This window comes from Thamnophis elegans, chromosome 1 (genome assembly GCF_009769535.1).
Source record: "Thamnophis elegans isolate rThaEle1 chromosome 1, rThaEle1.pri, whole genome shotgun sequence".
In the NCBI taxonomy this organism is placed as follows: domain Eukaryota; kingdom Metazoa; phylum Chordata; class Lepidosauria; order Squamata; family Colubridae; genus Thamnophis; species Thamnophis elegans.
Genome location: NC_045541.1, coordinates 155,552,940 through 155,577,985, shown reverse-complemented (window position 1 = coordinate 155,577,985; position 25,046 = coordinate 155,552,940). Strand labels below are relative to the sequence as shown.

General features: G+C 39.9%; 1 protein-coding gene across 1 annotated transcript in view; it reads right to left on the bottom strand.

The window, feature by feature from the left end:
- Positions 1-379: 379 nt before the first annotated feature.
- The window catches only part of LOC116506336 (potassium channel subfamily K member 16-like), a 163,864-nt gene continuing 139,197 nt past the window's right edge, over positions 380-25,046 (bottom strand). Inside the window, exons 6-7 of the mRNA XM_032214026.1 lie at positions 1,671-1,829; positions 380-582 (exon numbers count right to left, since the gene is read on the bottom strand). Coding sequence (XP_032069917.1) covers positions 380-582; positions 1,671-1,829 — 362 coding nt within the window. The remainder of the gene's footprint in view (positions 583-1,670; positions 1,830-25,046) is intronic.

Here is a 25,046-nt window from a genome sequence, read left to right as displayed (position 1 = left end):
TCTGTCAGGCCATTATGAGGTCAATCGGAAATTACAAATCAAATGTAAATAAGATGCAACATGTATTCTCGCCAGTAGCAGCTAATCAAAACCATGTAATTTACTGCTTTTTATAAAGTGATAAAATTAATATTGAACAGAATTAAGTTTCAGCCTATTGGTTCAGCCCACAACAGAGGTCTCTGTTTCTCATGTGGACCTTTGAGAAAATTAATTGTTCACCACTGGGCTAGAGTATATGCCACATACTCAGTTAGTAGTAAGTTCTCGCAATGACATAATACAACGCTGTGCGAATCCACCCATAGCCATGACTATACACAGTAGTTAATATGGATGCTACAGCTACATACTCAAACTCAAGACAACACTGGTATTATTATCGATAAAGCGGAGATCTAGAGTGCATGTTCTCAATGCTATCTCCTTTCCTTTCCAAATCATCTACTTCATCCCTGTTTACAGATGGATCTTTGTTGACCTCCTGCTTTCCACATAAATCATACCTCCTAGAGAAAACCTTGTCAAACATTCCTATATTGACTTCAAATCCCTTTTGCTTCATCTCTTTGCTCCTGAGATCTTTGCAGAGAAACAAACATAGGGAACGGGAAATGAGGTAAAGCTGAACACAGTCAGAGGCAATGGTTTCAAATGTCCAAAGATATCTGAGAGACAAGGGCAGTCTTACAGTGACTTATCCTGAGTCAGAATCTTCACAGGACTCAATTCAATTAAGGCAAATGTTACAAGCTAGCTGGATTAATGTTCTGATGTTTTGAAGCAATTCTCCAACTTGGCTTCGCCTAGATGGGTTTTTGGATGGTTACAAGTAGTCCTCCTTTAGAGATTATAATTGAGATGCAACTTGGTTATTAAACAAAGCAGCTACTAGGTAAAACCAAGATTGTGCTTATGATCTTAGTTGAGCTTTCCTTTGGTTTACAAACCTGCGTAGATTGTATATGCAAAGATTGATCACAATGTTACTTTTTAAAATAATTGTCATGATTGTGAATGGTCATTGTCTGAGGTAGTCACTTAACAAAGACTGCCTGTGTTCTCAGAATTCTCAACCATCAATTTTAAGGCTGCAAATTCTAAGATCTATGGATTGGCTGACCCAAAGGAAACCCAGTTGGATAAAACTGGTTAGAAGGCTGCCATGAATTGATGTGAACATTGAAAAGCTGCTTTGGGTCAGTTCAAATTACATTATCTATCTAGCTTTATTCCGTATAATTTACAGTGAGTAGAAACAGCCTCAGTATTTCATCTAAGCTTCAACTCTCAGCTATGTAATCATTTACACTGAGTGGTTTTACTACAACGCTAATAATGAAAAATTTAAATTTATTTGTGGTCCCATTTAGCTAAGTCTGCTTTCAACATTATCTGCACACCAAGACTTGTGTGTGGGAATGGAGGCACACAATCTTCTGAAATGTTCTTGAAGAGCACAATGCTATTTTAAAATCCTGCTTTTAAAACCACAAGTTCCTGACTTGAGCTAGGACATAAATGAAATTGCTCAAGAAAAGTGGTTTGAAGCTTGCAAATGGCATGTTACAACACCTGGAAAATTTGGCTGGGTATCTCATAGATGCCTTCTATAAAAACTTCCTTCCAAATCCCAGCTATAGCTGTTTTGCTTGGCTCTTTCTCTTTACCTGAGCATAATGACACTTTGTGAACCGTTCTGGTGTGCATATGCTGAAAGACACTATAGAAATCTTGCTTATTGCTTTTGGCTGCAACAATGGCAATGGCAACAGACTTGGACTTTGAATTTATACTCAGACATTCATCTTCCTCAGAGACTTTGGTATCTTAATAAAAACAACGAAGAAAGGCATTGTTTTAAATATATTAATGTATATGGCTGCCAAATAGTATATTTGGTACAATACAGAATAAATGGTATCATGCTTTTCATCGACACAAGATGGCTTCCACAAAGGCTTCTTCAAGCAAAAGAGTTCTTAGCAAAAAAATTTAAAAAAATAAATTAAAATTAAATCACATTAAAGTGATGCCTGCTCCAACAGTACCAAAATGAGAACATTTGGGAAGCAAGTAAAATTGCCTTCTGAGATTAAAATCTAACATTCTTTTTCATTCACGCTATAAGAGAATGAAACTCATTTATCATTTGAGATAAGTGGATCAGAGTAGCACGCAATGCCGTGATTGGTTCAATAACAGCTGAGTTAAATATGTCACAGTGGAATGAATTCCCAAACCTGTTACATTATAACCCTTTGAATATAAAACTATACAACCATATTAAGCAATAGACAAACAAAATATTTTACAGCCTAATATTTATTTGCCGCCTATTTCACTGTGGGGCTACTCTAGGTGACTTACAATAAAGGAAGAAAATTAAAGGAGTGTAAACAGAAGTAAAATAGAATAAAATAAAGGATGAAAAACCCACAATGAGAATGCATCAATATTATAACTAAAAAGATGGATGGGTGGAGACCAGAGCACAAGTGGGGTAGATTAAAGAGAGAAGCTGGATAGGTTCTGTAAGATGTTGTGTAAGCCAGTTCAAATGTTGACCATACTCACTAGAGAAGAAGGGAACTGAATTTGAATTCCCATTAGTGCTAAACCAGGTGTCAGGGTCCCAAGTAACACCCCCAAGGAAAGAAGACTCCAAGGCTTGATTTTCCTCAAAGTTCCATTTTATTAGAGATGTCATATTGATACATCTGAGAAAACCCGAATCTGAAAGCTTCCAGGTTTCCCCCACCCAAACAAAAGCTCAAGTCCCTGCCCAGCACCCACATGTTGATCACATGGTCCAATCAGGCACCGTCCCAACTGGAGATGCCTCCCAGTCACACCACTCCCCGTGCAGAGCAAGCTGACCTTGACTCTGAGAAAGGAATTTTATTTAGACTATATCTCCCGTACTCCATACCCCCGTCCCATTTTCCCACAGTAGAAAATGGGGCAGGCCTGAAGGTCCAAGGTAAATGATGGCTTCCAGGCCTGACACAATGACACTTCAACAAAAACACAGCATCTCTCAATGTAACTGGCAATATAATATATGGTTACAGTGTTAGGCTTAGATATGTGATTGTTTTCAGGAGGAATTCAGTATAATGTCTCTTCTCTTCTAGTGTTAACCAAAGACTAAGATAATGTTGTTTTAGCAATAATAGCACTTAAACTTACATACAGCTTCATCATGTTTTTACAGCCCTCTCTAAGCGGTTTACAGAGTTACCATACTGCCCTCAACAATCTGGGTCCTCATTTTACTTTTGTGAGCCATGCATGCATCCTGGCTTTGTGTATACAGAGGTTCTACATACATAATTTTCATGTATTTATAAAAAAGCACGGAATGGGCGGTCAGTATGTTTGTCTCCAATCCTGTGGAATTCATGGTGCATAGCTCTCTCTCATTGATCATTTTTCATCTGACATCACTGCTCCATTCTCTGTTCCAATATCTCTAATGCTATCTTTAAAAGCATCTTGGCTCATGTGAATGGGATTGTATGTGATGCTTGATTTGTTCAGGCCGCATCTGAATCTTAGTGGTGGGTGGGCTGCAGCTGGCAGGCCATTATCTCCTGAGCTCCCTATCTTTAAGGAAGAAATTTGTGGAAATTTCACCTCCCTAGCTTGTTGTAAGAATGACTGTAGATAAGGAAAACAGAGGGAGATGGATCAGCAATAAATCAAGCATAAGGAAGGCCGTGTTAAAGACCCCTCTTCAGGGTGGCTTTTCAGCTGATTATTAGAACTATTAAAGGCAGCAGCAAATCTGCTTTGATATTTAAAAATTTTCAAGGGCATTTACAGCAGTTAAGCTAGTGAGCTCACCTCTCCTGCCCTTATATCCTTGGAAGGGTCTCTCTCTCTCTCTCCTCTCTTCTCTCTCTCCCCTGTCCCTCCCTCCCTCCCTCCCTCCCTCCTTCTCTCTCTCTCTCTCTCTCTCTCTCTCTCTCTCTGTGTGTGTGTGTGTGTGTGTATTCCAGCCATATGTAAACCCTCTTTGCAGTCAAATGTGCCACTCAACAGTTTGGCCAGTGCCTTGTCTGAACACTTTGAAGTGTTCCTCCCTCATGGGAGGATGGGAATTTTCTTTTTGGAGCACAAGGAGTTAGGCCAGCTGGGAGCTCAAAATTCTCAAACATGCCATGGGAGAGATGAGAGGAGCGAGAAGATGAAAGGCAGTTGTATTTTCCCAGGTGATGCCAACTCATTCTTAAAACCGTCCTGGGTTTTCTCACTTCAACTTTACCAGAAAAAAGCAAATAAAGGGGGGCTATTTGGATTGCCACCAAGGGGGTTCTTGGTTCGCTCAACGCTGCTCTTTCCTCCCTTCCCCCCTGTATTTTCTTCTTGTAATCAGCACTATCCACCGAATGAGACACCAAAATAAACTTATCAGGGCAGATTCATGTGGGCAGTTCATCAGATCTAAAGTATGGTCCTGGAATCGGATGAACGGCGTTTTGCAATAGAGAAATCCTAACTGGTGTTTATACTGAGGTTGAAGGGTAAAAAAGCAGAAACAAATGCAGGGAAAAGAAACAACAGTGGGAGAGGGAACAGCAAGGGGTAGGGAGTGCCAAAGGATTGCCCTTTGATATATCCTTCTCTGTTACTGCTGCAACATGGGATACGCAGGAGTTCAAGATCTGTGTGGTTTCAGGCATTGAAAATTAAAAAATGAATGCCTTCCTGATTATAATGGGACCCACAAGGAAACTAGCAATAGCCCATTATGGTGCAATACGCAGTCCATCTAATTAGCTGCAGGGTACCAAATGCTTTTGGAGGCCCTCAGAAATGGAATATTGTATCCTGGATTGTTTTGTTTTTTTAATATGCCCTGGGTGAAGATGTAGGAGATGCATTTATTAAATCTTCAAAAAACACAAAACTAAGTAAAGCTATGAAAAATGACAGAAGCCGGCATTAAGATGCAGAGTGAAGCACTGGATTGAAACTAACAAGATGAAATTTGAGAGAGAGGAATGCAGAATTTTTTTTTGGCATAAGAACAGCCCTGCTGGCTCAGGTCAAGGCCCATCTGAATTATTTTAGTTAAAAATTACTGCTTTTTCATTACTTTCCAAAGTTTCTTATTTTTCACAGTAGACAAACTGGGATGGTAAACAGGAGACAAAAACCTGGCACTTTCCAGGGACTGTTTCTTGCGATTAGTATTTGGTGACATGCTGCCTGAAATCAGATGTAACTTGGAATCTTTAAGAATCCAATAGCTCTTGTGAGATTTGTCTCTCATGCAATCATCCAAAGGTTCTTTAAAGTCATAGGAGTGACAGGTCAACTACACATTTTGTGGTACAGTAGTGAATTGCACAGGTTAATATGTATTATGTGAAGAGGGGTTCCTTTTTTAAAAAAGATTCTTTTAAATCTCTTTTCAGGTCACCTTCACTGGATGGTGATCCTAATTTTCAGTAGTAGTTTTCTCCCAGCCCACTGTTTCCATGCTAAACATACTTTTATACATTTGAATCAGATCCCCTCTCAGTTGTTCTACATCCCCTCTATCCCGGCTAAAATTAAACATTTTGGCCTTTTCTTTTAGGGGTGATATAATGACTCTCTGATCATGTTTGTTTTCCATTTTTTGAATTTTTGTTAGCTCTATTATATTCTTTTTCCAGTGTGGTGATCAGAACTGTAGATAGTACTTGTGATGCAGACATATAATTTTTTTAAAAAAATCTCTTGCCTAAGGAACTCTAACATGAAAATATCTTTTTTTCCACAGTTTCTGTATATGCTCTTCATTGAATTATATGCAATGATCCCAAGATCTGATTATTTATAGACAGATCAGATTTCCTCAATGTGTGCGTGGAGTCAGATAATCAATAACTAATGAATGAACCAATGGATCGATTCTGAAAAGATAATGCCCTTTCGTAGCACTTTCATCCAGCAACCTTTTCACTTTTAAATGCTCCAAATACTTTTAAAGTTAGCTGAAGATTGTTTTTATGCTTGCTGACCTCAGAATACTGAGAAGATGCACTGAGCACCTTGAACAAATCTGCCTTCACTCTAGTTAGCTAACAGGAGAGTGGAAATTAACTCTACTCCACGCAGGAAAAGTAAATTGCTGGCATCTATTTTCCTACGCTTTCTGTACGTACTGTGCCCTTTTCTCTGGGCATTTATAAAAGTTTTGAATTTTAGTATGAGAGAAAAGCTATCTGGCTATCAGCATATCACCATTCTGTGATGATAGCAGGACACCATTATTTTGCAATGATTACATCTATAGTTATAGGCTGGGCATGTAGCCACTATAGCAGTGGTTCTCAACCTTCCCAATGCCGCGACCCTTTAATACAGTTCCACATGTTGTGGTGACCCCCCAACCATAAAATTGGTGTCTTGGTTCCTAAGACCATCGAAATATGTGTTTCCGATGGTCTTAGGCGACCGCTGTGAAAGGGTCATGCGACCCCTGTGAAAGGGTCGTCCCGACCCACAGGTTGAGAACCACTGCACTATAGGTAGTCCTTGACTGATGATCACAAGTCCTGTTGCTAAGATATGTTGTCATTAAGTGCGTTGCACCCAATTTTATAACCTTTTTGCTCATAAAATAGATAGAATTACAGAGTTGGAAGGGACCTTGAAGGTCTTGTAGTCCAACCCCCTACTTAGGGCAGGAAACCCTACACTACTTCAGACAAATGGTTATCCAACATCTTCTTAAAACTCCAGTGTTGGAGCATCCACAACTTCCGGAGGCAAGTGGTTCTACTGATTAATTGTTCTGTCAGGAAATTTCTTCTTAGTTCTAAGTTGCTTCTCTCCTTGATTAGTTTCCACACATTGCTTCTTGTCCTGCCCTCAGGTGCTTTGGGGAATAGCTTGAATCCCTCTTCTTTGTGGCAGCCCCTGAGATATTGGAACACTGCTCATCTGACTTCTCTGTAGTGTCCTCACAATTTGGGCACTTGGTAACTGGTATGTATCTATGAAAGTTGCTGCATCCCAGGGTTTTGTGAATATCATTTGCAATTTTCCCAGTGGAGTCCCAACAAGCAATGTCAATGGAGGTCATTAAACAAATAGTTGTAAGTTGAGGACTTTTGTCTTTGGTTCCCCCCCACCAAATTCTGGATACTTCTCAAGTCTATATGGGACAGATAAATTTGCATGGTGAGTAAACAGTTCCTGCAAATCAGGAAGCTTTTACAGTGATAGAGAAACTGGCTACAAATTATCTAAAGGGATTAAGATCTGCTTTGCTGTTAAGATGGCCACGAAATCTATTAGAAAACTCTCAATTAAGGTAGATGGAGCAAGACTCCTGTGAATAGGAAAACATCCTGCTTTTAAGAGATCTCCAGGGTTGTAAATTTGGAAATTTTATTATTTGAGCTGCTCTATGAAGGAGGAGAATATTAGGTTCCAATATTCCCAAGAGAGACTCAAAGTGTCCTTAGACCACATCATGATGGTTGTCCCAAGAAAATAGGATAGAAAGCATACATTAAATGTACTGAAACATCTGCAGAAATTGTGGTCGGAAGAACAAAAAGTTAAGTATTTCATGTCAAAATGGTTATTTCTTGGCATTTTTCTTCTTGCAGACATCTGTGTAACATAGCAACATGAATAATAAATAGTGCATTTATTTCTTTTTTCTTTTTTTTTAAAAGAAGGTTGTATTTATTAGCTTTTCATTTTCTAGTTCCAAGAACAACATGTGGCTGTTGGACCACACACGTTGCCAGTAGAGTGACACGCTATCAACGGATGTCCGGTGCCAGTTTCTTTCAACCATCAGAGAAGGGAGTGTGAATTACAGGGATGACTGCAAAATCACCTGAGTTATACAAGAAGTTATGCATAGATTCACATCACTTTTACTGCTGGCTGTTGTATTCCCTCCAGCAATCTTCACCAATCTGACTTCGTGGAGATGTTGAAGTTAAAACTCCCCACATCCTAAATAAGGAATTCTAAGGCTGGTTTGGAATTGTGGGAGTCCTAACTGATTTTCAAGAGGCCCTCAGAGGTGAAATCTACTTACCTTCACTACTGGTGAATGCTCGTGCTCTCTCCGCTTGCATGGGCCACCTCCGTGCATGCACAGGACCTTCCGTGCATGCGCAGAGCGTCAAAAACAGATGTGATGATGTCCAGGCATGTGGGTGGAGCTTGCTACCAAGTGTGCCTGCAAAGGTAAGTAGAACAGCAAGGTGGGGGGGAATCTGCTGTGGCATGTAATTTATATTAGCTAGAAAACAGGGGATCTCTGCTTTCTAACTAATATAAATCGTGGGTCACAGGTGATCGTTGGAAATAACGGTTAGCCAGAACTGGTAGCATTTTTTTTACTACTGGTTCAGGTGAACTGGTAGCTTTTTTTATTACCGGGTCAGGTGAATCGGTCCCGAACAGGTAGCATTTCATGGATGCCCTATTTGGGAAAGCCATATTGGTACAATATGAGCTTTACTGAGTATATTCTTACTAGCACTTGTTAATAGTCTATTGTTCCTCAGAATGACTTCACCATTCCTCACTTGCTACCAATTATTCTTGTAGCTGCAAAACACATTTATAGGTTATTTTTCCAATTTCCTTCAAATTACCTCTTTTTTTTGTAATGCTTAGTTAATCCAGTTCTTCCTTCCTAGATTCTTATCAGATCTTGTGAATCCCCCAAACAATTCTATGCTCCTTGTGTCCAACTGTTGTTGAAAGTTCCTTCTGAGGCAAGAGCTTATCCCCTTGTGCCAGACACAATGATGACATTGTTGACAAGCAAAACAAAATCATGCCTGAGTCAAGCTCAGCACCTGATGACTCAATGAACACATCTGTGTAGTTTTGTTGACAACTGTGGTGAAATGTGCAACTGCAGAAATAATGGCGGAGACTTTTGGCAACACAGAGCTTTCCCAGAAAGAGGTGTGCATCAAGAAATTGTGCAGACCTGAGAATCTCTCAAGATATATCTAGCAATTAGAAGATTATACCTTTAATTTGGCAAGATTGGGTCAATTAGGTGTTAGCTAATAAAGGATTAGCTTCAACTGGATCTTTTCTTATCTCTGGGCTTGAATGTAATTCATCACTGTCTTTTACAGAAAGGATTTTTTCCCCTTTGAAGTCTAATCTATAGTTACGGAATACAGTGGATACCTATCATCTATGTACTAAATGTCAAGGTTCTGATGAAACAATTAAAAAGAAAACACCAACCCTGATTTAAATGCTTTTTTTATCACGCCGGTACTACTGACCACCAAATTCTTGAAAAATGGAATCATTGTTGGGAGCTGCTGGTCGTGCTGCCCCCACCTTATAAGCCAATCCCTTGAGCCCCACCCAGCATCCCAGTGGCCAATCCCTCCCACATTTCAACTTTGTCTCCCCCTGAGCCTATCACCAGTGCCCTATTGGAATGCATACAGTCAAAGACTCCCAAGCAACCCCCTCCCATTGGTCTGTTCCTCCATCCATTAAAGATAAGTTCATTTCAGCAGTTTAACACGCCCCTAGGAACCAGACATCAGCCAGTATATTGGGTAGGTGCTGATCAGGGGGCAATGCTACCAGTTTGGACCGGTTCGCCTGAACTGGTAGGGGAACATGCTACTGGTTCATCGGAACCTGTAGTTAAAAAATGTTACCAGTTCGGACGTATTCCAACGATCAGTTGTGACACGTGATTTATACTACCTAGAAAGCAGGATTTTCTGCTTTTCTAGCTAATATAAATTATGTGGTACAGGGATTTCCCCCCTTGCTCTTCTTGTATGGCAGAAAGTCCTGTTGTATTTGCGGAGGGGGCGCAGGCGCTCATGTTTGTGAATTGATAGCAAAGGTAAGTAGATTTCACCCTTGGTGTGATCTTAGCTCACAAATATGTATATTTTGATGAAAGTGGATTGTTGAAAATATGCTAGAGATTTAACACCAAGAGCTTTAACAAAGGAAAGCCTAAGAAATTGGGCAGAAGCCTAGTTTTCGTAACATCATGAATTTATCCTCTACTGTTTTTGGTGGGATTCCATGGATCCATAAAAAAGAATTATTCTGAATAGAAGGTAAAATGTCAGAGAGAAATGTAATCTAGTCTTCTCTGCAAAGACGTATGACATCCCCAATCTCTCTTTCTCTTCCCCTCCCTTTCATTCTTTATTTTAGTGACAGAGAGATCATTCAACCTGGTAACTCCTGTCATCTAAACCAACTGAATTCTGATGTGATGGAGTTGGAATAAATTGCCTAGTATTATTCTAACACCTCTGTTTAATGAATTGTATGATTAGAATCCATATAGAAAAAAGATCAAAGTTTGTAGTAGTTGGAGGTGCGTCTTAGAGTAAGACTAGACAACAAATGCTTTCCATTAATAGCATTCTGAGTTCAATCAAAAACTGTAAGCCAGGTTCACCAGATGAGGGTTCAGGCCTTATCCACCCTTATCTAAAACCGACAGACATGCAGAATTTGGGCCACTTTCTATCATGAAGCCCTTGTCATGATATAAGTTATGGATGTGCCATAACTTATAACTTATAAGTCATCTACAGCTTTGAACCAAGTTAGCTCAAGGAACACCTCTTTCTATAGGATTCCCCGTCCTACTTATTGAGACCATCAGAGAATTGCAGTTGGGGGGGGGGAGTCATTTCTTAGTGAGTTTGCATCAAGAATTCTCTAGAGCAGACTCAGTTTTTCTGGAACTGACTTTGAGTCAGTGGTGGGATTCAGCCAGTTCGCACCTATTCAGGAGAACCAGTTCTTAACTTTCTAAGAGGTTCAGAGAACCGTTGTTGGAAGAAATCTTCTTTTGGTTTTTTTCTGCTTTATAGGGCTAAACCTGTAAGGAAGGCAGAAAGGAAACATTCTGGTGTTGTTTCTAGTTTAATCTTTATTGCCTGCTTACAGAAACTGCCTCTCCGGTTAACCCTTATCATATTGTAACAGCTAAGACAAAGCGCCCATTGACCTGAGTGACATTGAGTTGGCCACACCCACCCAGTCACAAGACCACCAAGCCACACCTACCCAGCTGGTCATTAGGACAGAGAACTGGTTGTTAAATTATTTGAATCCCACCACTGCTTTGAGTGCATTTCAAAAAGACCTTTAAAACTCCTCTCATCGATTTTTAATTATTGCCTTAATGTATATTAAATATTCTTAGTTTATTGGAAAATATTTTCCTTAGCAACCTTGGAGTTGGCAAGTTCCCCAAGGGCATCGCTTCTCACATCTGTAGACAATGCCTTGCTGTTAGAGGGGACCACACAGCACCAACATGTGTTTAACCATGGTTGAATGATCCCCAATTAGTTTGATTTGTCCCACACTCAGAAGCAAAGAGCCATAATTTCCATACATAAGAACTGGGTGCAGATAATACAAGCTGAGACGGAACAAATACCTCATGCTTTAAACAGGCCCTGTGTTTCCAAGACGTTCAAGATGTAAGCCTAGCTTGGACCTGATCATCTTCTTCACATCTACTTCTTCTCAGAACGAATATACTGTACATCTGCTTGATTAAAGGGGGCTCCGAACCCCCTGGGTTTCCCTCATCAGTTTTCTCATACCACACCCATTCCCCACTGTCTCCCCTCAGCCACAGCTGCTGCTTTTTTGGCTGGGGAGGACCGGATGGGCTGGGTTAAAAAGTTCTGCTAATGCCTGGGTGGACTAAATGGTTCATGGGATGTTTGGTTTAGGTGGAATGTACAGCATGTCTAGGAGGGAGCCTGGAATTCACTTACAGTGTTCAAAGGGCACGCACAGACAAACCATTCGCAACTGAAACCTAATTCATGAAGGAGGGGAGAAGTAAAAGCTTTCTTTACAGTTGCAAGGGAATACTGTTTCAAAAAAGAGAGCTGGAGGATCTGCAGGAAGTTCATGGTCTCTCCCCCACCTCTTCCCTCAAGAGCTTTCAGAAGGAATTGGCAGATTCCTGGGAATAGAAACATGGTAGACCTATCAAGCAGAACAGTAAAATTCTCAGGTATTCTCTTGGAGAGAACCAGCAAGGGAAGAATGGAAATGATTATGCCACTTTCTAAATTTTCATCTGTGGGCTTTAGACGGAAAAAATAGTCTTATGGTATGCAAATAGTTTCTAACCACTTCATACAGAGTTTTCAGTGGCATCAAACATGTGGTTTATTCACATTTTTGTACCTCTCTATCAGTCTCTAAACAATGTGTGTGTTAAGAAAAAGAGCCAGAGCTCAGAGAATGCACACCAGCCAATTGTACAGAGGCATTTATGCAAGATGGAGGGAAAAGCAGAGGGCAGACTAGACTGGTCTGCTTGAACCATAGAGGCAGAAAACATTACTTTTGAGGAGGAACCCAAAAGCTCAGCTGGGGGGTGTCATTTTTTCCACCAAGATGGGGGAAATGGCATCATCCATTCCTCCCCTTCTAACACCTGTTATTAGCTAGAGGGAGCAGGAAGAACCAATCAGCCCCATCATTTTAAGAAAGCTATTGACAATTAAAACTAACACAGGGGATCAATGGTCTGGCTCTAAGAATATGACAAGTCCATGTAAGAATCATTTAGGCCCACAATTAGGACTGGCAACTTGGTCATTAAACAATAGAGTCACTAAGTGATAATCACCTGACCATGACTGTGCTTTCCTTTTTCCCCACTTTCCTAATCTTTGGAATGCTCACCCTGCGGTTGGGATAATTAGAAGAAGGGAATTAATGTTTGTATTTACATTTATTAGAGAGGAAAGGATTACAGGACAGTAAGCAAGAACACAATGGGAATACACCAACTGTTTGGGTAGCATAACTTGTCATTCTCAGTTCGAGTGTGCTTGGGGCTGGTGGTGCCAGCACATTGCTTTCAACACATATTCCCCATTGTGCCTGTTTAGGTGACTGTAACTCTTTCATCTCTGATCTCTTTATTTTATGAGTTGAAAAATGAAAGAAAATCAAGTCAGGCACAGGTCACTGCATATTGACTGTAATATGTGACTGAGGGATGCTGCAAAAGTTGTAAATGTGTATCTTGGTTGCAAAGTTATTTGTTTTCAGCACTATCATAATTTCAAATGGTTGCTGTATGAGTCAGTTGGTAAGTGAAGGTCTTGTCAGGCGCAGCCAAAAATGACATGGAACAATGTAGCCAAAATTCAGTTTTTTATTTGCTCCACCATAAAGACAGAATCTTGCCAGACTAAACCTATAATACTTTAGCCCTAAAGGACATATCCAGGAAGATTGTAGGGAATGGGTTTCAGAGGTGGTATTCTGCCAGTTCACCCTGGTTTGGGTGAACCGGTAGTGGTGGTGGCGGGAGGCTCTGCCCATCCACCCAGATGTCATCATGGATGCTCTGCGCGAAGTGAAGCGAAGCACTCTGCGCGAGTGAAGCGAGTAAGTGCATGTGCACGCTCCCAGTTCTGAACCGGTAGCGAAGGTAAGAGGATTTCATGCCTGATGGGTATCCTAAATCTCTTCCTCCTTCTCCAGTCAAGCTCAGGGCTATGTTGTCTCACTCCCTCCTTAGAATGGGCTGCCTCTTTCCTAGGAAACTGCTGCTTCACTAAAATCTATTCATCATCTTTCCCTTCACTGGACTCCATCATAGGTCTACCTTCCTGAAACTGAACTTCATAAATACTTTTAAAGCCCCCATGTGTGATTCGGCCATAACCAAAGACAATGGTAGAGTAGTCCATACTAGCCATCAAAGAAGTCATAGTGGGCACTTCTTTCCCAATTTCTCATTTAGAAGAAGAAGAAGAGGAGAAGGAGGAGGAGGTGGTGGAGGTAATATTAATGTCTTAGGGAGGAGGGGTAAAATCAGCAGGGAATTTATTCTCCCCTGTTTCTTTTCCTGTGCTCGAAGAGTTCATTTTTCTTTCAGCTTTGTTACAGCATCACAATCATTGCTTTCAAGTCAGTTTCAGTGCCAGCAAACAAGCAAACATCCTGCCGCACTAGGGGCAATTTATCACCTCATAAGCTTAAGATTAATTGCAATATTTTAATCAACCTATGAATAAGAGATTCTAACACATAATCATGTCTGATTTATAACTGCAAGTGTAAGCCGTTCTGCACACAAATGCAATTTTAATGAATCTCTGCTGGTGAAACAAAGGAATGAATATTTTAACATTTTATGTTAAGCTAAGCTACCTTGCCTGTCTAATCTTTTCCGATAACTGGAAAAGTTATCGTACAATTCACTGTTCTTTCACTGTTTCCAGGGTAGCCCCGTGGACCAGATGTAAGCACCCCATGGGCCTTGAGTTTGACACCCCTGCTATACACTGACATGGCTTTCCTTCCTTCCTTCTTTCCTTCCTTCTTTCCTTCTTAGTTCTTCCTAAATCTTTTTTTCAGTTTTAGAGGTCTTTCTTCTCCCCCTTTCATCATGTGAGATCAAAAATCAGAATTAATTATCATACATACCATGGCAGCATTTTGAGCAAATGATAGAAATAGCCTGGATGGCTTTCAAACACATGATTTGTTCAACTTGGGAATTACGATGAGGGAAAGATAACTAGTAATAGAAATAATGATGATAATGATAATACCGTCTCCCACAATTTCCATATTAAGATAAAATAAATTCAAGGATACCAAGAGGAATTCTAAAGAAATCTGAAGTGTCCTGAATGAACAGTGGGAAAATAAAAGCCCTGTATAAAGAGAACAACATTTTTGAGAAATTGCAAATCAAACATCGACACTGTGTTAGAGTTAATACATGCTAATATATTCTCTGTATACTTCCAGTTTAACATTCACACCTTCTTTTTGCTTTCACATATCCCACGTCCTTGGTGGAAAAGCCAGGATTTCTGTCCTTTAAATTGTGGAACAGCTTTTAGAGTTGTCAGAAATCTGAAGGCTTAAGGGCCTATTTCCTGTACAAGATATCTTGGCCAATTTTATCACTGTTTACAGAAGTGGAGGCAGAAACCTATTTAAACTTGCCCTAAAGATCATAGTCATAATCCTTTGTACTGTATATTTTGATGGCTTTGATGTAGGCCTTCTTGAAAATGGATTTGAAGGTATACATTACAAAGAAAAGATTTTATGCTATAGATTTTTTTTAAAAAAATAGTCACCACAGTCCTTGAAAGCAAAAAGCTCTGCTTTCTTGTGTAAGTTATCAGAGAGCTATTCCCAGTCTCATAACGATTTCTGAAACCCCTTCGCTATTTCCTTGCCATTATCTTCCCCAAAATAAGCTGCTAAAGAATCTTTGCTCTTGAAGAGGGGATTATAAGCCTCCACCAACAGACAATCAGAAGATGTTTAGAAACAACCACACACTTCCTTATGATAATGTTGTGCACAGAGTTGATTTTCATTGTGATCATAGTGCAGCAGAGTTAAATTGCCAGAATGCATAGAGTAGGCAAGGCAGGGCCTGAAGTTTTTTTTTGTTGTTGTTTAAAAGTGAAATGCACAAAATCTATAGCACCGAAAGCAACCAGAAAGATAATTATTATCTAGGGAAGACAGAACACATAAATAAATTACAGTGATAAAAATAAACCATGACCAAAAAAATCAAAAGCCCTAATTAACAGGAAAAAAAAGTTGCATATAATAGCTTAGGTAATGACATAAAATTTATTCAGTCTTTAATCTTTCTATTAAACCTAAACCAGTCAGAGACATATTACATTAACTTCTCATTTTTAGAACCCAGAAACGTTTCAAAATAGATCACAAACTCATCCTACACTTAAAATCAGGAGAGTAACTGTCTTTCCAGTTAGGTAAAATTATTCTTTTTGCCATACCCCAGGTTTTATAGAATCAAGGCTCTTTATAAAATAACAAATTCCATATTATATTACTGTACATCAAATTAAGGTCCTTCACTTTATTTCTTCCCAAAATTGTATTGACATATTTAGTGATTTAAAACTAACTAAGGCTAAAACTGGGTAAGATTAGATTATATGAGTTAAAGAATTTCCACATGTTTTACAACATCAACATGAAAAAAATCAAATGTGTCCCTCTTTAAGCAATCTTTAAGGATACCAAGAGATAATGTTGGCTGGTGGTTTAATTTATTTTTAAATAAAAAGAATTATATTTTACATTTATTTAATGCCCTAACCATAAGGTAAAGGTAAAGGTTCCCCTCACACATATGTGCTAGTTGTTCCCAACTCTAGGGGTGGTGCTCATCTCCGTTTCAAAGCTGAAGAGACAATGCCGTCCAAAGATGTCTCTGTGGACATGTGGCCGGCATGACTAAATGCCGAAGGAGCACAGAACACTGTTACCTTCCCACCAAAGGTGGTTCCTATTTTTCTACTTGCATCTTATGTACTTTCGAACTGCTAGGTTGGCAGAAGCTGAGACTAATAACGGGAGCTCACAGGAATTTGAACCGCCGAACTGCCAACATTTCTGATCAACAAGCTCAGCGTCTTAGCCACTGAGCCACCCCAACCATACTGTTTCATTAATAAATGATTTAATTGTTCATACTACCAAGCAACTTTATAGGTATATGTAAATGTAAGTAGGCAGGGAAGTCCTGCTTGACACACAATCTCTCAAAGTTTTTAAAATTATTGTTAGAAATCAGCTGATATAAAGTGCCAATTCCTTCTTTTATCAGAAGCATTTCATTGAAATATCTTCCCCCACAATTTTCAAAATATGGTTGTTCCATAGTTTAAATTTTGCATCTGATTCTGGATCAGAACATAACACCTATTTATAAGTAAATGTGCCTGTCAGCTTTCAAGGATGGAAACAAAATCCTTGTTTAGTATACCATAAAACTGCCAAAATTTCAGTAGGATTCTGCACTTGCATTCCAAATGGCCACAAAGACGGGAATAATCATAGAACAGCCCAACAATTGAATATCTAGTAGGTTAATCATCATGTCAATAGACCTAGGTTGCATAGTTTCAGACAGCCGTCCTCAATGGAAGGCAGAGACATAACAGATAGGAGAGTTTACTAACTACGCATTGCATGCGGATGGGAATGCTAAGATTCATTAGAACAGCATAAAACCATTGGATGTCATGCCAGAAATGGAGTCTGATTTTCAGTTTTAGCCCGCATGCAAAACCAGCACAGCAGCTACATGTCCTCAGAGATCTGGTCTGTATATCTAATAAGATCATAGATAGCACCCCTTTTTGGCAAAAAAAAGGGGCAGGGAGTAGCTGTAGGCGAGGGTCTATTCGTAAGCCACAGCCTTTTTCCTTTTTTGGCTGTGGACAGAGATTAGATCCAGCCGGAGCAGAGCTTTTCTCCAGCCAGTTCTTCTCAGCTGCCTTTTTTTTTTGGCAGCCCCAGACAGGCTAGCCCCCCCAGGACAAAACAAAGTTTTTTTCAAGCTAGAATTGATACGGGCGGGTCCCACCCTTGTGAGATTTATGCTTTTATTACTATCTTAAATACCAGCACCATTTGTCTTAGAGACTTCTTTGTCTAAATGGACTTCAAATGGCGATTCTCTCCGTGGATGATTGATTGGATGTACTTAGCGGTTTTACCTTCTGCAGACCGCTCCTTAACAAAATAAACTCTTCTTCTTTGGAAATAGAGGGAGCAAAGCGCTGCTACTTGTTTATTTATTATGGCACCCAGGTCAAAGAAGCGTCTTGCTACAAATGGTCTAAAGAATTTAAAGAATTTTACTGGAACCACAGCCTTTGTCTCCTATGCCCTCTACTGGAGAATTTCTAACACAGGAATATTTCTTTAAAATGTTTAATGCCTTTAAACAAGAAATTAAGGAATTTGTATTGGAACTATATGATGATTTAAAGTCTAAAGTTAATCAAATGAAGGCGAATACGTTTGCAGCCGTGTCTGCCCTGTCAGATTACTCTGCTGAAATAGAGAACAAATTGGAAAGTTTGGAGAAGGCTAATTTAATTTGACTACCAATATTCAAATTTTACAACAAAAAATTAGAGACAATGAAGAACAGCTCTGATGATAAATTTTAATAGGAAGGCATTTGCAATAAGAGTCAGAGGATTCCGTGAAAAGGAGCAAGAGAATTTGAAACAGACCTTTGCTGAAGCCTTCAGCTATGCGGTGGGAAGCCCGGGACTTAACTTTGATTGGCAGATTCGGAAAATCTATCGCCAGAACTCATTGATAGCGGAACAGCGACAGCTCCGAGGGACATAATTATACATTTCTCTACAAAGAATCTAGAAATGCGATTGTGCAAAAGTTTTATAATAACAGTCTCCGAGTTGATGGCCAGAACTTGATTGTCTTCAAAGAAATACCTTTCCAGATGTTAAAGGCAAGAAGGGACTACACCTTTTTAACTAAGGAGCTTAGGATCAAGATTCAATACAGATGGGAGGCCCCTGCCGGCATCACGGTTACATTTGAGAATCAAAGATTTCGTCTTAACTCTGTTTCGGAGGCTCAAGATTTCTATTGCAGGATTCTGAAGGCGGGACTTCCTGACTCGCTTGGAAGAGAGAGAGACAAGCGGAAGGAGAAGGCAAACAGCAGGCCATGTGGTTGCAAGATGGAGGGGGTAGCCCTTCCTCCTCGGAGAAGCAGAAAAACGGAGATCGAGAATTTAGACATTTTAAAATACTCGCCAAAGTTGAGGACTGAATGGGGGTTTGAGACCTCTCTCCGGTAGAAAAAGCGGACTAATTCTTATTAGAAGGGAAAGCTGGGTGAAACTACTTTGAGCTAGATTTTAAATTAACGTTAGCATAAATTTGATAGTGGTAAACATCAGACAAGCAAGGGATGAGGGTAAAATATATGTGGAATGATTTACGTTGTTTAAGGCTTATTAGAACAGAAAGCCGGTTGGGATTATCTTAAGATAAGTGTAAAAAGAATGCGGAATGATTTATGTTGTTTAAACTTTGTTAGAAGGGACTATTTTAAAACAGAAGGTTAACTGACTCTTGCTGAAAGTATTGTTTGAATATGTGGAATGATCCATGCTATTTAACTTTTATAGAAGGGAAAGTTGGTTGAAATTGCTTTGAGTTAGATTTTAAACAAATGCTAGTATAAATTTGATAGTGGTAAATATTAGACAAGTAAGGGATGAGGGTAAAATGCATGTGGAATGAACTACGTTATTTAAATCCTATCAGAAGAGAAAGTCGGTTGGAATTATCTTAAGATAGAAATTGATTTCTGTGTAAAGTATATTTGATCTACGCTGCTTAATTTTACTAAGAAGGGGAAGCTTGGCTAGATTATTTTGAATTACTGTTTGAAAAGGAGGTTAAGAAAGATCACTTACGCTGTTTAAATTTTACTAGAAGGGAAAGTTTGATTACTTTCTGTAAAGTCATATTTGAATATGTGGCATGAACCACGTTGCTTAAATCTTATCAGAAGGGATCATGAGGTTTAGGAAGAGGAATGGGAGAGTCTACAGAAGGTTGGGGAAATAGCAAAGAAGTAGAGACATAATAAAAATAGATAGAATGATTTATACTATTTAAGCATAGATAAAGATGGGGGGCTGAGATCAACACAAAGAGTGGTTTCTTTTTCTTTTTTCTTCTTTTTTTCTTTTCTCTTTTTTTTTCTCTCTTCTTTTTTTTTCTGTTTTTCTTTCTTTTGACATATTACTTTTATTTTTAATCCATATGTATACAAGATATTTTAGACAGAAGGTAGTGCAGGTGTGGGCCCTGGGAAGTCGGGAGGATTGGGGATGGGATTTGTGGTGGGGGTGGGGGTGTTAAAATAGTCTTAATAAGATAAAATGTATTTATATACGGTGGTTTTTTCTTTCTTTTTTTTTTTCCTTGGTTCATTTTACTTTATCAGATCAAACAACACTCGAATAAAGGCACACCAAGGAGGGAGGTAGAGGGAAAGAAGGGAGGAGTAAGGAAGGAGTAAGGGGAATGTAAGGAGGGTGTCTGGGGAGTAAGGGAGAAAGGTTTGTGGGGAAAGGGAAGTAGGAGGGGAGTGTTAGAGGGAAAGGAAAGTTGGAGGGGGTAGATGGGGTGTATGGAGGATGGAAGGGTTAGGTGGGGTTGTGAATGATGAGTTGTTGTTTCCTTTTATTTGTTCGTTTTATTCCCTTTTTCTTTTTTTCTTTTCTTATAGTAAATACCCTGTATAATAGTGATTGCAATGGAATGTGAAAAATGAATAAATATATTTAAAAAAAAAAAAAAAAACCTGCCAAAATTTCAGTAGGATTCTGCACTTGCATTCCAAATGGCCACAAAGACGGGAATAATCATAGAACAGCCCAACAATTGAATATCTAGTAGGTTAATCATCATGTCAATAGACCTAGGTTGCATAGTTTCAGACAGCCGTTAGATGGCAGACATGAGATTCTCTGTTGCCATCTAACGCTTGTTCAGATTTTTGCATTCTATGAACTTTAACCTTACTGTAAGTCAAAATGGTTGAGAAACTCAATTGCTTTAGAGGGCCCTTGTTTCTTTGTGATGTTCTCCATCTCTCCATGCACTCATCCACTGATAAAACCTGGTGCACTTCATCTGTGTTGAAAACCAAAATGGCCTCTAATGTTGAGATGCTGGTGAATGCTAAACTATTAAAGAACCTTTCTTGAACTGGTGCCCCTCAACTGTATTAGAACTAACAGAATGACTGCGGTAGGAATTCACCAAGTTTAGTCCTAACATGCATATACTTCTCAGAGAATCTGGACAAATAAGATTTCTTTTAGCAACAGAAAGCAAATCCAATATTTTAATGTCTTATCAGTCTTCTTCAACTTGGAGTTCTCCAGATATATTGAACTACAGCTCCCATACTGCTTTGATGCTATCAAGTACAGCTCCAACAATATACAAATTGACAAAGTCTGAATGGTAATGCTGAGGAACATGTGTTGGCCAATCCAGTTATCTTCATATATGTGGACCAACTCCTCAATTCCCAGCAATGTTCATGCTGCTTAAGAATTTGGAAATTGAAATCTGCATATCTGAAGTTCAGTGTAAATGTTTTCCATTTCTAAAATGAAAATTTGTTAAATAAAGCATAGCATTTGACTATATTTAAGAATTTTATACCCCTCATGCACAGGACCTTAAAATAGAATAGAATAGAAATCTTTATTGGCCAAGTATGGCCACACAAGGAATTTGTCTTGGTGCATTGATCTCAGTTTACATAAAAGAAAAGATACATTCATCAAGAATCATAAGGTACAACACAATGGTAGTCATAGGGTACAAATCAGTGGTGGGCTTCAGCCGGTACGGGCTGGTACGGGCGGACCGGTTGGTGAAATTTAGCGTACCTTAGCGTATGGTTCTTCCGGAGGCCCCTGACATGGGGAATCCATGCAATTTCCTCCCTCTGCATGGATTCCCCACCCCCTTCATTGGAAATGAGGTGGCTATCAGAGAGAAGAGGGCAGCGCACATGGGCTTGTCCAATGAATCCTTCCCTCCTGTTCCTTCTTCTGCTGTTTGAACAGCAGAAGAGCCAAGGTGGCGCAGTGGTTAAATGCAGCACTGCAGGCTACTGCTAGATCAGCAGGTCAGCGGTTCAAATCTCACCGGCTCAGGGTTGACTCAGCCTTCCATCCTTCCAAGGTGGGTAAAATGAGGACCCAGATTGTTGGGGGCAATATCTGACTCTCTGTAAACCGCTTAGAGAGGCCTGAAAGGCCTGCTATTGCTATTGCTATTGAACAAGCCACGCAGGGCGTGCTCCCTTGTCTTCACAGCCACCTCATTTCCAATTGGGGGGGATCAATTCCATGGAGAGGGAGGAAAAATATGGATTTCTTTCCCCCTCCCAATTGGAAAGAGGTGATTCCAGCAACTGCATTTTGCCTTGAAGCTTGCTGTCCCGGCAACCTGAAGAGGACATTCTCCCAGTGGTGTCTCAGGTGCTCTCACCCTTAGCCGGAGGGAGTAAGAATGGCTGGGCAGTTTGGCTCTTCCCAGCTCCATCAGATCATGTGTGTGAGAGAGGGGGGTGAGAGAGAGAGAGAGAGAGAGAGGGAAGGAAGGAAGGAAGAGGAAGAGAAAGAAGAAAAAAAAAGGAAGGAAAGAAAGGAAGGAAGAGGGAGAGAGATGAAGAAGAAAGAAGGAAGGAAGAAGAAGAAGAAAGAAGAAAGAAAGAGAAGAAGAAAGAAGAAAGAAAGAAAGAAAAAAAGAAAGAACTTATGGATTACAATTGAGCTCAAAATTTTGGTTGCTAAGCAAGGGCATTGTTAAATGAGTTTCACCACATTTTACAAGTTGGCCACTCCTACCTGGTCACATGACTACCAATCCACGGCCACAAAATAGGCCACACTTACAGAATAGGTTCTAAAAAAATTTGAAACCTACCACTGGTACAAATAAGCAATCAAATCATATTAGGAAACAATTGTAAGGATACAAGCAACAAAGTTACAGTCATACAGTCATAAGTGAGAGGAGATGGGTGATAGACAACAAGAAGATTAATAGTAGTGGACTTAGTAAATAGTTTGACAGTGTTGAGGGAATTATTTGTTTAGCAGAGTGATGATGTTCGGGACAACACTGTTCTTGTGTCTAGTTGTTCTGGTATGCAGTGCTCTATAGCGTTGTTTTGAGGGTAGGCATTGAAACAGTTTATGTCCAGGATGTGAAGGGTCTGTAAATATTTTCACAGCCCTCTTTTTGACTTGTGTAGTATACAGGTCCTCAATGGAAGGCAGGCAGAAGCATAACAGATAGGAGAGTATTACTAACTACGCATTGCACGCGGATGGGAATGCTAAGATTCATTAGAACAGCATAAAACCATTGGATGTCATGCCAGAAATGGAGTCTGATTTTCAGTTTTAGCCCGCATGCAAAACCAGCACAACAGCTACATGTTGTGGCATGATTGTCATAAATGTCTGCGAAATGTTCTAGGTGCTAGGTTCCATGCAGAATGCCTACCATGGTTTTCAGTCCCACCCCAAAGTTAAGTGCATCCCTAAAAAAATATTGTTTGTTCATCTTGTTGTTTGTTGTGTGCTACCAAGCTCATACTGATTTGGTTTGGTTTGGTTTTATTGGATTTATATGCCGCCCTTCTCCCAAAGGACTCAGGGCGGCGTAAAACATAAAAACACATATGACAAAAGTTAAAAAAGATTAAATAGGAAATCCAATAACCTTCAATTGACAATTTAAACAACTTTAGGATTAATTAAAATTAACAATTTAAAATTAATAATTTAATTATTCTATTCAGGCCAGGCCAGCTTGCTGAAAAGCCAACTTTTCAGGGCATGTGGAAGGACCGGAGGTCGGGATTATGTGAAGCTCTGGGGGCAGCTCATTCCAAGGGAAGGCTCCCACAGAGAAGGCTCTCCCTCTGGGGTCGCCAGCCGACACTGCCTGGCCGACGGCACCCTGAGGAGGCCAACTCTGTGGGATCATAGTGGATGGTGGGAGGCTACCGGTGGCAGTAGGCGTCTCGCAAGTACTCTGGGCCTAAGCCATGGAGTGCTTTAAAGATCATAATTAGCATCTTTTGCACCCGGAAAACAACCGGCAACCAGTGCAGGCGCCTAAAAGGATGTAACATGGGAGCATCTAGGTAACCCCATGACAACCCGGCGCTATTCTGGACCAGCTGGAGCCTCCGGGTGCTCTTCAAGGGTAGCCCCATAGAGAGCATTACAGCAGGAGAGAAAGGACGAGGGTTAGTGACTGTGCACAGGCATCCTGATCCAGGAAGGGGCGCACCTGGCATACCAGGCGGACCTGGTAGAAGGCCCCTCTGGCCATGGCCCTAAGATGTCTTCTAAACTAAACTAAGATTTAACCAATAAAGGAAAATATTTGTAACTCAGGATTGAAATGAAGAATCCTTGGTGCTCTCTGGGCTTGGCTGCTTTCTTGCAGATGATTCATTACCCAAACTAGGTAACATCATTGGTATTAAGCTACCATTGATTAGATTAGCACTGATGATGTTACCTAGTTTGGGTAATGAAACATTGGCAAGAAAAAAACAAGCTCAGAGACCACCAAGGATCCCTCCCAGATGTTTGAGTTGGGCAGTTATATACATTTCATAAATAAATAAGTTAGTTAGTTAGAGGAGGATCTTTTGAATGGAGAAAATGGAGTTAAACACTTCTCTCTGTATATCTTACCTTCCCACAGCTTCTCTCCTGGGGCATTTTCCTCTCAAACGTGAAAGGTTTCAGAAGAAGTAAGGCCGATAGAGAAATAGAAAAAAAGGAACAGGAAACTAATCTGTGGGGAAAGGATGAGCATTCAGCAAGCTCCTTATTATTATTCAGATCACTGTGGGATACACAATGACAGCCGAAGGTGTGTGAATAAAGTTAGTGGAAATACACTCTGTTCAGGGGAGAAGGAAATTCTGTCCGTAGGACTATAATACAGCTGTGGTGGATGTCTGCACCTGTAAATTGTGTCACAGTCAGTAATCATTGGATATGCTTGCTGAAACATGACTTTTTCTAAGCTTGTACCTGACTCTGCAATCACAGATCAGTTTGCAATTCTGTCCATAGCATTTTGCTCCTAATGGGAACTTGGCTTCTATGTGTTGCTTGGGGAAAAATCCTTTCTGTTTGTCTGATTTCTTGTTTAATTCCTGGGTTCCTCTCTGACAAGTTGTTTACTCATGAGCAACCTTTTGATGTCCCCTTAGAACAAACATGATTTATTTAAATTTCTGCTTGCTTCCTGTGCGGCATCCTCTTTCCGTGATCAGATTCCTGTTATCAAAACAAAACTCCCTTTGAACTATTCAGCCATGGGAAATAACAGCATGCTGTTTGCTTTATGTAAATTATGTGCTTTCCCTGCAGTTTCTCGTGAAAATAGTTTGATTCTCAACTTCAGTTGTTTTAGTTATTAAAAATATCTGACTATATTAGGAGTCAGTGTGATACAGCGATTGGTACACTGGAGTTAACACTGGATTTAAGAGGAGAGAGGAATCCCTAATCTGAGTATTTCGGAATAAGAGAGAGGGAAAATATATTTTCCTGAAATTGGTGGATTTGTTTACATAACACACTACTGTGAAGTGGAAAGCTTGTA